The sequence below is a fragment of the Indicator indicator genome, chromosome 10 (genome assembly GCF_027791375.1).
Source record: "Indicator indicator isolate 239-I01 chromosome 10, UM_Iind_1.1, whole genome shotgun sequence".
NCBI classification, from domain to species: Eukaryota; Metazoa; Chordata; class Aves; order Piciformes; family Indicatoridae; genus Indicator; species Indicator indicator.
Window position 1 is genome coordinate 22312939 of NC_072019.1, and position 14366 is coordinate 22327304.

Genomic DNA, 14366 nt, shown 5'->3' on the forward strand with positions numbered 1-14366 from the left:
CTCCACGAGCATGTGTGCAGCTGGCATTTTCTCTAGGCTAGAACTTTAAAACATAAACAGATAAACCTAATCTGGCAGTTTCTGTGTGGGCATGGAGTAGCTGCATCTGATGAAACACCCCACCCATGCTCTGCTGGGGCTTGGCTTTACATAAGTGTTCAGTCTTGGGCTGTCTGGAACTCCCTCCCCTTTTTTTTTCAGTCTGCTGATAAAGAAGCAGGGTCCAGGAGATTGCCTTCTCCTAGGCTGGGCTCAACACCCCAGCCCTTAAAAAGGGCTCAGCCCTTAAAGACACCATGCTTTTGCATGACTCTGGTTTATACCAAAATAATGTTAAAACAAACAAACAAACAAACAAACAAAAAAAACCCAACAAAAACATAAATCCTGCCAGAGCTTTGTCACAATTGGCTTGTGACCTCACTGCATGGGGAAAATGCTTTGTGTTACAATATCCCTTTCTAGGTCACCCTTGGAAGCCTGCTGGGTGCACAGCCAGCACTGCTCCTCTGTATCTGGAGCTGGGAAACCCCATTGGAAAATCTGGCATGGGCCCTTCCACCAAAGAGCAGGAGAGGCCATGCAGGGCAGGCTGTCTAACCCTGGTGTGCTGCTTTATGAATGCAACACCGAGCTCAAGCACTTCGTAGCCCTGCCCTTGGGTAGGGCACATGAGTGTCTGAAGGTGATGGGAGCTCATCACTCTGGATTTGCTTTCCATGGTGTGCAGGGTGCTAGCAGCCCTGCACGGTGGGAAGCAGGCCAGCTTCCTCCCTGCTTGCCAGAGCTTGCAGGCAGGCTCAGCTCTGACCTCAGATTGCTGGCCTGTGTCAGGGAAAACACCACATTTTGTCCTCAGAGGTGAAAACAAAGGGGGAAATCCCTTTTCCTACAGCACTCCAAGTGCTGAAGGAACTGCAAGGAGCCTGATGGTGGTGGTGAAGATCGCTTCTCGTGCCCCAGTTTCCCCATCTGTAGATCATGCTCCTGTCCTTCCATGGGGGTGGCAGAGGGTAATAAAAATCCACCCCCAACCCAAACACAGACCTGAAACAACAGACTTCCCAGTAACAAAAAGTACTGTATTAGGACACAGTGCTTCACCACTGAGGAGCACGCCTCGCTCGCCCCTTGCGCCCCAAAGCCAGCAGCGAGCCCAGCCACAGCTGCAGCCTTGCGGAGGGGAGCAGGAGTCCTGCGGGCAAGTCAGACCAGAGGGTGACCTGTGCTGACGTTAGCTGGCGTCCTGCTCAGGGCAAGTGTGTGGAATTCAGACGATTTCATTTTTCTTCAGGGCAAGGGTCTCCACCTCCTTCATGAGCCGCAGGCACAGCTCCTCCTGCCACGGCAAGGCCACACACTGCACGGCCACTGGCAGCCCCGCGCTGCCCTGAAAAGCCTGTGGCACAAACAGAGAGGGCGAGGGCAAGGAGGATGCCCAGGGGAAGGGATGGGGATGATTGCATCTCTTGGGAACCTGGCGCCACTCACCTTTGCCAGGGTTCGGTCCCACGAATCCTGGAAGTACCCGCGGTAGCCCTTCAGCTCCTCCTCGTCCTCGTCAGTCACCAAGGTGACAGGGACCACACCAGCAGGGAAGTCCAAGGCGTTGTAGAGCATGGTGTAGCTGACTGCCACTGGGGGAGAGGGGTTGCTCGCAGGGCCAGCCCACCGCAGGGAAAGCCTTCGTCCCCCTCTGCCTACGCAAGCTTCCAGCTAACAGGGCACCTGCACTGGGAACTCAAGGGCTGCAGGATGGAAACCTGCCCCTTGGCTCCCATAGGCACCACAGGGAGCGTCCTGGGTGATTCCCACAGGCTGGGGCTGAAGCTGTCCCAAGAGCCGAGCTCTTCCCACTGCTGGCCACTGTCTTGGGGATGTGAGGGGAGGAAGGCTTCTCACTGAGTGCTGCAACAGGGTCACGCTGGAGGCAGAGGTCCCCCGTTGGCAGTCCTACCTGAGACCTTCGCAGGGTAGCCAATGCCAAGAGCCGGGCCCAGCATGGGACAAAGCATGACATCCAGATTCAGCTTTTTCCACTGGGCGATGAACTGGTGGCAAAACTCCTGAGGAGGAAACACACTGATGGAGTCAATGTACTGTCCCACAGATGCTGACTGAGGCTCTCCTTGAGTGGCCCTTCCCCAGGAGTAGCCATCAGGCTGCATCAGCCCTGATCCTGCTGAAATCCACCAACCCTTTGCCAGCAGCCTTCTCAGCATTTAAAGCATTCTTCCCTCTGCTAAAACTGGAGGTGGGGTAAGATTGAATGAAGGGGCACATAGCAACCTGGGACATGGGCATGGGTCTTGTAGAAACCAGAATGGTAATAAAAGCAAGTCTGCTTTAGCTGATTGCCTATATTTTCAAGTGTAGGACTTAAAAATTCAGGTCTGATTTGGGATCACGAACATGTCTATGTGACACCCTAATTCTAAGTGTGCTGAGAGCTTGCACCTCCAAGTAAGATCTGTTGAGAAGAGATATATATTCCTACCTCACATCACCAGTGACTTGATCATCTCCTAACATTAATGGGTACTGAAAATCCAGCTCTTCCCAAAGAGAAATGAAACAAAACCTATCCAACCTCAAATTGCAATACTTTACCTCAATTTCATGATGAAGACTCCAGACTTCATCCACTGTGCTGAAAAAAAATGGTAACAATGAAAGGCATTGAGAGGTGCAGCAAAGGACACATTTAGAGGCAACAAGCAGATGGGCACAGGGTAGCTCTGCTCGTGGAGCTGTAGCCAAGGGGAAAAATGACTTAGACAAACGTCCTGGCTTTCCTCTGAAGGGCTGGGGTCTTAATTCTGCTTCTGCCCATGATGGATGGCCAAAACCAAAAGGCAGATTGGTGAAGTGCTGCTTTGGCCTGACAAGTGTCCAGCCCTGTTACTGCTGCTGTGCAGGGGGTGGATGCCCAGGCACACTGTTTCACAAAGGCCAGGCTGTGAGAGGTAGGCTGATCCTCTGATGTGGGGACAGACATACTGCCTTAGACATGAATCATAGAATTGTTTTGGCTGGAAAAAAACTTTAAGATCACTGAGTCCAACCATTCTCTAACTCTGCCAAGTCTGGAGGTAAACATCTGTCCCTTCGCGCCACATCTCTTCTCTTTTGAACACCTCCAGGGATGGTGACTCAACCACCTCCCTGAGGAGCCTATTCCAGCGTTTGATAACCCTTTCAGTGAAGAAGTTTCTTCTAATATCCAACCTAAACCTCCTCTGGTACAACCTGAGGCCATTTGTGTCTTGTCCTATCACCTGGTACCTGGGAGAAGAGAACAACACCCACCTCACTACAACCTCCTTTCAGGGAATTGTAGAGAGCAAGAAGGTCCTGCCTCAGCCTCCTTTTCTGCTGACTAAACAATCGCAGTTCCCTCAGCCACTCCTTGGAATACCTGTTCTCCAGATCCTTCATCAGCTTCACTGCCCTTTTCTGGACCTGCTCCAGCAACTCAGTGTCTTTCTTGTAGTGAGGAGCCCCAAACCTGAGCATAGTACTAAAGGTTCAACCTCACCACTGCTGCGTACAGGGGGACAATCATTTCCTTGGTCCTGCTTATCACACTGTTCTTCATGGAGGCCAGGATGCTGTTGGCCTTTTTGATCACATGAGCACACATAATGGCTCATAATCAGCAAGCAGTCAATCAACACACCCAGGTCTTTCTCTACTGGGCAGCCTTTCAGCCACTCTTCCCTAAGCCTGTAGTGTTGTATGGGGTTGTTGTGACCCAAGTGCAGAATCTGGCACTTGGCTAGGTTGAATCTCATCCAATTAACCTCACCCCACTGATCCAGCCTGTCCCTCTGTAGAGCCCTCCTACCCTCAAGGAGATCAACACTCCCTCCCAGCTGTGTCCTCTGCAGCCTTACTGAGGGTGCATTCGATCCCCTCATCCAGTGATAAAGATACTGAAGAGAACTGTCCCAAATACTGAGCACTAGGGAACACCACTTCTGACCAGCCACCACAAAGCACACCCTCTCTGCTATGGGATTTGAGTCTTTTCTCACCACTAACTGTCCACCACTGACATGGTAGCAAGGAAGAGCAAGCCTCCTTCCCTGAGCATTTGCCTGCCTTCTGTCTGATGGGGTCCCTACCTCATGGCATGACTGATGCATTAAGCAGTGCTGAAGCTGACACTGTATTTCATTCCTACTAGCTTCATTCAGTTCCTAAGCAAGAGGCTGTGAGCCCCTGCCCTTATTCCCTTCCTCAGTACTAGAAGAGTTTATCAAACCCTGAGAGGTTATGGTATTGACATAAACTGTTCTTGGCTTGCTCGCACCCTTGTGTTTTCTGCCTTGTATTTTCTCAGACTTGTGCAGCTGGAGCAGTATCCATAATGCAGCAAACACTGCTGCTCTCCAAAAGAGAGATCCAAATCTTCACACACTTGCCCAGGTTCAGATTTACTCACTTTGCTCTCATACTTCTTAGGAGAGCTGACAACCGAGGCACCTGAGAAGGAGAAAGAAAAGAAAATAACTTTGGTTAATCCCAGGCCTGTCCTCTGAGCTCTGTCACAAATATGTTGACTCTGCTCATGCAGGACTTGTGGATTTTCCTCAAAGCAGGGAGAGGATGAACAGAAACACCACCACTCCAGCTTGGAGATTTGTCTAAGCCCAGACTTCTCTATGATAAAGCCTTACTGCAAAGTGAGACAAGTTATTTACTCCTTATAGTCTAACTCCATCCATGCTAGAAAGAAATGAACCTTACAAAGGGTTTGGTGATCCAAGAGAGGACAGTTTTCAGCCAGCCTGGTGACTTCAACAACCAGAATAACACCCCAGTGCCACTTCTCTCCAGCTCCCCTTTGCTGAAAGAGAAAAGGATGTTTAGCTCAGCAGTGTTAGGAAGCAACCACAGCAGATCAGATTTCACAAGGCCAGCTCCTCTGAACAGCAGTATCTAAGTGACAAAGAGAGCTTTGCCCCTGCTCATCTGGGCTCCCCTGATTCTCACAGTATTTATAGCATATAAACACCCTGTTTCCTCCTGTTCCTGTTCATCTGTGAAGGATGGTAAAAATGCCAGAGACCCAAGGTCCAGCTGACTCACTTGATGGTAAGCTCCCCAGTAAATCCCAGTGCATATCAGCCACTATCTACATCCAGTAGGACTGCTAGCTGTACCCCGATGATAGCCAGACCCCAGGGAGGACTTTCATAGAAGAGCACCAATAAAACCAATGCATTCCAGGCTATACTTACAATTTCCTGACAAAAGAGGCACCTCCATCTGCAAACATGCCCCTAAGGCAGAAGTTAAAGATTGCATAGTCCACATTCATGAGTTCAAACGGCACCAGCTGGAGGGACAACAAAAGAATCAGTGGCACAAGCACAGGTAAGCTGTGTAGGAAAAGCCATTGAGGGCTCATAATGGGCCAAGCTGGGTTGAGGATCTCCTGAGAAGCCCTCAGGAAAGTCTCTAGCATCTGAGACCACTATGTTCCTCCCCATCTTATCTATCCTTCCCCTGAAAACAGTTTCCCTTTGATAATCAACAGAAGGGTCAAAAGATACAGGATGGACTTGGACCACTGATGTCCAAGAATCCTCAAAGCCCAAAGGTCCCTCCAAAACTAGCAGGAATGTTAGAGAGCGTATGTTTGCACTCCCCACTTCTCTCCTGATCCTTGTGCAAGTGAAGGGGAAAGAGTGCAGCTATGACCATGCCTCACACACAGGAGATGACTTGCTGAAATGGCAGAAAGGAGGAAGGAGACAGCCTCTGTTCAGCACCCCAGAAACCTGAGACCCTACAAACATGTCTTGGTCAATATGGGATTTCTTGGCTATAAAAAATCTGCCACATGCAACTTCCCCTTTTTTTTTTTTTTTTTTTTTTTTTTTTTCCTCTTTAGGTCCTCACTTCCAGATACAAAACCAGAAAGTGGCTTTCCATGCAACATGCAGTAGTTCTGTGGAACTGCTTGCCAAATAATATGATGCAGAAGAGGTGAAACTGGCTTGAGCACAGATAAAATAAATGCTTGGCAACAGCTCTTCACAGCCATTGCAGAGAGGTAAGTCCATCAGGCTCAGGAAATGTGCTGAGCTGACTGTAATCACACACCACCAAGACTGCAAGCTCCCTGCAGGCACTGCCTCAGGGCCCAGATTACACAGCATCTAGCACAATGCAGATCTCAGCCAGTGTGTGAGCAAATGCGCTCACCACAGACAAGTCATACAGCAGTGTGCCTACTCCCCACCACGTGTTACTGGGCTCCCCTTTGTGTCTACCAGTACCTAAAGAGCACTGATGTCTTGCCAAGAGGAGAAATCAAGTTGCAACATGAAAGAATTTCTCTTTTCCAAAAGCTGCTATCTACTTTCATCAAAGCTGTAGGAAGCTAAGTGGATTTGAGGTTCTCTTTCCTTGCCAAATTTGCTTGGTATTCACCCACGTGTCCTAAAGACATGGTAGGTAGGTAGGAAGAAAGGAAGAAGAGATGCCACACAACTACTGGGTTCACTCAACACCCTACCGTGTGGCCAGCATCCTCCAACATCTGCTTCACCTCCCGGACGGCACGCCTCATGGCTGGGCTTGGCATGGTGAAGAAATCGGTTTCGTAGTAACCTATGCGAAGGGGCTGAGTGCCAGAATACACCTGCAGAGCAAGGGAGGGTGCCAGCTGGAAGGATGGCTGTGCTATCGGAAGCCAACAGTACACCCACGCTACAGAGCAGGTCTGGAAAGCAGCACTTCTCCCACTCACTTAGAATGGTCCAGGCTGGAAGAGACCTCCAAAGGTCATCCAGTCTGACCTCCCCACAGTCAGCAGGGACATCCTCAACTAGACCAGGCTGCCCATGGCTTCGTCGAGCCTCACCTTGAATATGGCCAGGGAAGGGGTCTCAACCACCTCCCTGGGCAATCTGTTCCAGTGTTCCACCACCCTCATAATGAAGAGCTTCCTGATATCCCGTCTAAATCTGCTCTTCTCTAGTTTGAAGCCATTGCCCCTTGTCCTGTCACCGCATGCCCTTGTAGTCTCTCTCTATCCTTCCTGCAGGCTCACTTCAGGTATTGGAAGGCTGCTATCAGGTCTCCCTGGAACCTCCTCTTCTCCAGGCTGAACAAGCCCAGCTCCCTCAGCCTGTCCTCGTAGCACAGGTGCTCCAACCCCCTGATCATTTTTGTGGCTCTCCTCTGAACCTTCTCCATCAGGTCCATGTTCCCCCATGAGTCATAGGGGAGGGCCCTCATGAGCTCCTGGCATTTTTCACCCGAGCAGAGACCTTTGCTCCCTTAGAGGTCCTTTACCTCTTCATTGAAGGGAAGGGGGGGCACTGTGCTGTCCAGGCTGAACATGTCCTCACACAGGAGTGCCCGCATGCACAGCGCCAGGCTGTCCACGTCTTTTGCTATTGGCCCCACTGCTGCAGCCACTGCAAGAGACCAGAAGAGAGCACTCATGGGTTGAGGTCTTTCAAGGGCACGTCCTGCAAAAGCAGGACCTTTTGGCATCGCTTTGAATTAGTCTCATCTTGGCAACAGTTCCTCTTTGTGACTTGGTCTGGAGGTGCCTACAAACATCTTCCCACCAGCAGACCTGTCAGTATGGACTTAGAGTTGTTGCCCATCAATATGTGTCCTGATGTCTCCACTCCATGATTTGCAGAATTAAACCAAAAGCTTCATCAACCAAGATGCAAGGACAGTGTAAGACACCCCCTCTGACTGCTAATCCCAACTCCCAGGAAGCAGTGGCCAAAAACACTCATCCTTGGGGTGAGAAGTGTGTTGAGGTTTGCGTTACACCGCTCCTCTTGGATCATGCATATTCCAGTTTCTCAGGAACCTGGGTATGGGAGTAGCTCTCTGAAAGAGTCCCTGCTTCTCTCAGCCCATAGCCAGCTGAAGGTCCTTCTCACCCCTGCCCTACTCCCCTCCCTGAAGGACAACCATCAATTCCTACCTGCTTTCTGCCCTACAACACCAGCAAGGATTCCTCTTTTACTGCACAGAAAAGAGAGACAGAAAATACATCAGCAGAACAGTTTTCATTGAAGGTAAAGGCTATAAGCAGTAGCAAATGGTAATGAAAGCACTGACCCTCATTTACAAATTCAGAGGTTGGCAGAAGAAGGGGAGGCCCAAGAGAGAACCAACCTAGACCAGAATGATTTATGCCCTGTCAGTCAGGAACAACTACTTCCCTAGCATGCAGATGGGTAGCTTCCCCTTCTCCTTTCTGGAAGAACTAATGCTTGCCTCCATACAGGCCCTGGAAAATGTCTGGGCAGGAGGAAGAAACAAGCCCTTCCCAGTTGCTCTGATATTTAACCTTGTCCACAGAAGCAGCAGCATGCCAGCACAGCAGATGGAAGGGTGATGCATGGGTCTCACCCAGAGACATCACTGCAGTACTCACAGTACCTGAGCCTGTTCCCGGTGGGTTTGAGTGCGCAGATCCCACAGAAGGCAGCAGGGAAACGCAGGCTTCCTCCTACATCCGTCCCAATGCCCAAGATGGACCCACCTCCTCCTACAAGTGCCCCTTCTCCACCAGAGGAGCCTCCAGGGGTTCTGGTGTAGAGCAGAGGGTTGTATGTCTGACCAAAGATTAAGTTCCTGCAGTCATAGCTAAAGACAGAGGGGGAGATTGCAAATGAGAGGAATGTAGACTATCTACTGATGTTGATCCCAGTCATCACAGAAAGATCTTTAGAAGGCAGTTAGGTAATTCAATAGATGTTATGTTGATATTATTTAGTCTGAGGGAGCTTCCAAAGGTCCCATGAAGACCAGTAACCTTTTCATGGTGGTCCCAGGACCTGGATTCACTGCCAGCTAATTTCAGCGTTCAGTTCACCTGGTAGGTCACAGGGACACCACCAGAGTGGCTGTCCAGCAGAGTACATCTGACTTATCAGTAAGTACACCCCATATCAATTATATCCAGAGTGGTCTTGCCAGGTAGACAAGGAGGTTTGGGGGCAGGATAATATAAAGTCATTAGCTTAATTAGCTAACTAGCTTTCCCTTTCACAAAGATGTGCCTGCACTCTATAGTTCACAAGACTATTTCTGAGGAGTTAATTAAACAACAACAAAACATCAAACCAAAACAAAAAAACACACACACAAAAAAAATCCCAAGGCAAAAAAAGGTGATTTAAAAATACCCAGCACAGGAGAAAAGAGCAGTGATTTCTCTCCTCTTCTCCTTGTCTTTTGCTTATTTCATTTTAAACTAATCTTCATCATTAGTGTACGTGTGTTTAAGAAAAATTTAAAGACACCGAGGATGAGGAACCACTTAAAAAGAAGTGGGAAACGAAGACTTAACTTGATAGAAACTCTCTCTTGAGGTGAGGAAGGGAGGGATTCTGCCATGCTGAATGCCCACCTACCTGATAAGGGACTGGGGAACGTTGGTTTTGACAAATGGAATTGCCCCTTGCCTCTTGAGCACCTGCACCACCACGCTGTCCTCTGCTGCGGGTTTATTGAGGTTTTTTATAAATCCTAACGTGGAATCATGACCCTGGGAACATAGAACAGTGTGGTTTCCAAAGAGAACTGCAACTCCCCTTATTTTTATTTATATATATAAGCACAGAATTGTTTTGGTTGGAAAAGACTTGTAAGATCATCAAGTCCAGCCATCAACCCAACACCACCATAGCCATTAAATCACATCCCAAAGCACCAGATCCACACACTCCCTGAACACCTCCATGGCTGGTGATTCCATGGCCTCCCTGAGCAGCCTATTCCAATGCCTGACCACTCTAGCAGGAAATTATTCCTAATATCCAATCTAAACCTCTCTTGGCACAAATTCAGGACATTTCTTCTCATTCTGTCATCTGACACGAGGGAGAAGAGACCACCTGCATGCACATGTCACTCCTATAAGCTATCCATCACACACACATTGTGCAGTGTATTGGTAGTAGGTCTGACCAGCCTTGTCTGCTGGCTCATATGGGAGACGGCAAACCCCATCACCTGCCAGGGCAGGCCATCCTACACCAGCTAGGACAAAGTCAAGCCAAATGCTGAGGTCAAACCTCCCCTGCTATCAAACTTCAAACCACAGGGACCTCAGGATGCATGCAGCATTGTGCTACCTGGCAATTGATGGAGTCTTTGATGCTGACAGGCACCCCATACAGCAAACCCGGCTTCTCCGGCTTCGCTTTCCGGAGCTGGGTCTCGCTCTCCTGTAGATACTCCGTGATGCAGTTTGTTTCTGTGGCAATTTGGAGGGCCTTGGGGAAAAGCAGGCAAAGACTCCAGGTGAGACACAGTCTGCAGTGTTGCATAACAGTCTTCTCTTTTACAAAGCACACCTGCTTCTTCACCCTCCCCATCTGGGTAGTGGGTATTAGTGCAGCTCTTCCTGTTCCTTTCGAAGACATTTTCATGACAAACTCCAAAATGTTGTCTGGTAACAGGGAGGGGCCATAGTACCAGCTGGTATGTGATGAGGAGAGGCACTCAGCCCAGCAGAGTGCTGACTGAGCTTCTAGAATGGCATTAAATGATAACCCCAAAGTGACAACCCAGGAAGTGATTCCCTAACTATTACAACAAAAATAGAGAAATAAAATGGACACTGAGGTTTACCAACACATTTGGAGATGAAGGGAAGACAACAGCAGCACTCTGCAACTTTCCTGTAGCTATACTTGCTCCTGCAAAAGTATGGGCTCCCCTAGGAAGGTATGGGCTTGCTGGATGCTGAGCTTGCAGCTCCCTTTTGCTCTAAACCAAGCTGACAGCCATGGCAGCCACATGGTCAGCTCTCCCCTCACTCACAGAAAAATGTAGAAGGGCCGAGTACTAACCAGTGAGCAGTGCCAGCTCAGCAGCATTCGAACCAGGTTTAAACTAGCATTTGAACCTTACGCTGGGCTTTTCCCAAAAAGAGACAGACCCACCATGGGTGAAATGCTGCCCCACCACTCTTGCTTCTCACCTTGCCCACGTAGGCATAGAAGACATGCTCTGGAGGGAGCGAGCCATCCCGGAGCTTCTTGGAGAGTTCCAGCAAACGCAGAGAGAGGATGGAGACCATGTTCACAGAAGGATGCTACAGGAGAGGTTGAACATGCAATGACACACTTCTGTCTCAGCTTGTGGGCTCCTCCTCTCCCCTTGGTGCCTCTATAACCCATCCAAAAATGATCTGCCTTTTAGTGGCCAAGTGCCTTAACACCATAATCCTGCTCGTATCTAATACTAATGAACATAGCATGAAAACTGCAAGGCCAGTAATTCAGGCTTTCTAAAGCCTTGTTTTGGTGGCCAGACTGATCTCACCAAGCACCTTGCTTGTTAAGAGAACGTGTTTCATGCAGCCTTGTTCAAACAGGTCTTGGGCCCGGCCTGAGGGAAGTGCTCAGTGCAATGTTCTCTGCTGAATCACAGCGGGAACTTGGAGCATGGTTGCAGACGTCGCATGGTTGCAGCAAGAGACAAGACTGAGCCTGGTGCCAGCTCATCTAGCATCACCAAGATATCCTGAAGGAAGTGCACAAACCGGGGAGCCCCTCAGCTGAGAGCAGAAAGGCAATTTTGAGGTCAGCAGAGATTTCCTCAGCACTGACTAAATACCATGAAAAAAGGACCAAACCTCCTCCCCCAGGCTGGACTCTGACCCCGAGCATGGTGAGCGCAGCCACGGGCGCAGCAGCGGACGGGGGCGCGGCGGCCACGGCGCGGTTCTGGCCATCGCACCCACGTCCTCAGTTTGCGCCGCTGCACTTTGGTCCCTGCTTATAACAAATCGCCGTCTCCTGCCGCCTCCTCGGCAGGCGGGCTGAGCCTTCCCCCCTGGCGGAAGAGCCCAGGAAGCTTTCAGCTCAGGATTTTCCTCTCCTCGCTGCCGGTTCCCGTTTGCCAGCGCTTGCGCTGCTGCCCGTTATCGCCGCCGCACCGGCTGCCCCAGGAAGCGTTTCCTCCCTACAGAAGTGACCGCTGCATTGCTCGTGTGTGTGCGTGTGTATGTGCTTTCACACGTAGATTTAAAAAAGGAAAACAAAACATTAAATCCCCACAGCTCCATATAAGGCGCCGGCATGTCGTCTGGCAGCTATGCGAGAGCCGCCCAGCAGCTGCCCCTCGCATAGAGACCACACCCAGGGAGGGCTGCAAGACTGCTGTCGCCGGCGGTGTACTAGGAAGATGGGGCCGGGGGCCACGGTCAGGCGGAGGCTGCTTGACCATCCACAGCCTCCCCACACCTCGGCGGCGGAGAGGAGAAGCGCGGCTTAATGCACCCACCTGCTCCCGAAAGCTCCGTGCAGCCATCTCCATCTTCACCAAGCTCCGCTCCTGTCTCTGCTGAGCCACCCTCACCTTCTTCCAGAGCCCCCTTTGCCGCCGCCATCGCAGCAGCAGCAGCAGGAGGCTGGCGGCCGAGCAGCAGAGCACGGCGGGCACGGGCACCCGCATGGCGAGCGAGCCTGGCTGGCCGCTAACCCCCTCCACCGGGCAGGTCCAAGGGCACCCGCTCGGCGATGGGCAGGGTGGGGGAAGAGGGAGGCAAAACCTGGGGAGGATTCGCGGGCGGGAGGGGGTTAGGCTCTCTGGAAAAGGACTTAACCGGCTTGCTGCTTTGCACGGGTAGGGAGGAGGAGAGTGGGGAGCAGGAAAAGCGCTTAGATGAAAACTCGCCCCACCCTGTGCTGGGTGGTCTCTCCCTGATGAAGATTGTTCTCTCTGACGCCCTTCGAGTAAGGCTTTGAGCTCCCTCTATTTTACAGCCTCTCTAGGGATACTCTTGGCTAGGAGCATCAAGGAGATGAGAAGGAGTCCCAGAGACACCCGGCTTCTTTGCACTTCCTGAAGCCCAGAAGCTGTGTGGGAAAAAGAAACCATAAACGTCCCAGCCAGTGCCCAGCAGAGTTCACTTCATCACTGCTGGAGCATGGGTGTGTCTGCACTTTGCAAAGTACTGTGGTTTCCACCACGACTCTATCATCCCTGCTCAGGCCGGGGTGTGCCTGCTGTCACCTTGCACTCAGCTTTGAGGGAAACTCTGAAATATTTCCGTGCCACCAGCTCCAAATGAGGTCTGTCCTTAAAACACCTTCACCGCTTGCAAAAATGCATGAGGAAATATTTCACAGAATCCCAGAATGGTAGGGGTTGGAAGGGACCTCTGGGGGTCAAGCCCAACCTCATTGCTAAGGCAGGTTTGCCTAGAGCAGGTTATATAGGAATGTATCCAGGCAGGTTTTTAAAGTCTCCAAAGAAGGAGAATCCACAACCTCTCGGGACAATCTGTTTCAAGCTATCCAGTTTAGATGTGGGCCCTTCCCTGTGGGGAAGGGTTTGGGATGTTTTATCCCTCTGTGTCCCAGCAGGATGAGCTGTGCCAAGGTCACCCACAGGCAGGTGGGCAGGTGCTGAGCTAGAAAATGCAATGGAGTTACATGGTCCAGACCTGATTTTCCTGGTGTTTTTTCTCAGGTCAGCTGGCTTCACTTCAATCAGGGCTACTTTAGTAGCATGGGAGCACCCAGAGCCTGCCTGCCTGCTCTGAGGGGAATGTTACACGTAGACAGTGCCCTGGAACACTTTGCTGATGAGTTTTGAAGCCCCGGGAATATTCAGCCCTCACTGAACTTGTGGTGTGTGGCTTCTTGCTTTGCTTGAGGATGAGCAGCTCCCTATTACCTGAGTTAATGAAATTACATGCAAGAACAGCCTTTCCCTCCCACTGTTTTGTTTTATTTTCTCCTTTTTTTCCTTCCCCTCCCTTCTTTCAGACTTGGGGACTCAGAAGATGATCCAGCAATGTCAGTTTCAAGGGCACTGCAGCCCCCTGTGTGCAGACTACTCAAGGCATAAGAAACTGTGAGAGGAGTGAGGTGGATGGGGGAGCCCATGAAGTGAGCCAGGAGGATGGGGTCAGCTCAAGCTTAGTGAGAGCAGGTGCTCTGATCCCTATCTCTTCCTCCCTCTCTCTCACTCTGGAGGCTTCACACTGTCAGGTTCACTAATCTCACCCTGTGGCAGCACAATGCCAAAAAAAGGTTGTTTCCCTGCAGGTTGCAAAATCATGTTGCAGCCTTTTAAGGAGAGAGCAACAACAACAACTGAAACAAAACAGAAAAAAACCCAAACACAACAAAACAAAACAAACAAACAAAAAAAAACCCCAACAAAAACCCAACCCAAACCACCACCAAAACAACAACAACCCCCCCCAACAAAACAACACAAACATCCCCCCCTCCCCCAAAAAACCCCTCACAACCAAACCAAAACCAAACAAACAAACCCCAGACTACCATGGTGAACTTTGCAGAAGCAGAAGTTAAAAACAAGTTCTGGTGGAAGACAAAATTATTTCTCCA

General features: G+C 50.4%; 1 protein-coding gene across 1 annotated transcript; it reads right to left on the bottom strand.

Moving 5' to 3' along the window:
• Window positions 1-1124: 1124 nt before the first annotated feature.
• Window positions 1125-12456, bottom strand: LOC128969292 (fatty-acid amide hydrolase 1-like). The gene is made up of 15 exons (XM_054384087.1): window positions 12286-12456; window positions 10979-11092; window positions 10128-10268; window positions 9405-9538; window positions 8428-8634; window positions 7967-8007; window positions 7312-7436; window positions 6530-6655; window positions 5247-5344; window positions 4753-4852; window positions 4448-4488; window positions 2611-2650; window positions 1958-2066; window positions 1492-1637; window positions 1125-1399 (listed from the first exon to the last, which is right to left on the bottom strand). Exons 1-15 carry the CDS (start codon window positions 12454-12456, stop codon window positions 1271-1273), a joined length of 1722 nt encoding a protein of 573 aa, XP_054240062.1. The 3' UTR covers window positions 1125-1270.
• Between the last annotated feature and the right edge of the window lie 1910 nt (window positions 12457-14366).

Coding starts and splice junctions, on each gene's coding strand:
- LOC128969292 (XM_054384087.1), bottom strand. CDS start 12,456: ATGCGGGTGCCCGTGCCCGCCGTGCTCTGCTGCTCGGCCGCCAGCCTC. Junction 9,539..10,127: donor AAGACTCCATCAATTGCCAG/GTAGCACAATGC, acceptor CTATGTTCCCAG/GGTCATGATTCCACGTTAGG. Junction 6,656..7,311: donor CCCTTCCCTTCAATGAAGAG/GTAAAGGACCTC, acceptor CTTGCTCTGCAG/GTGTATTCTGGCACTCAGCC.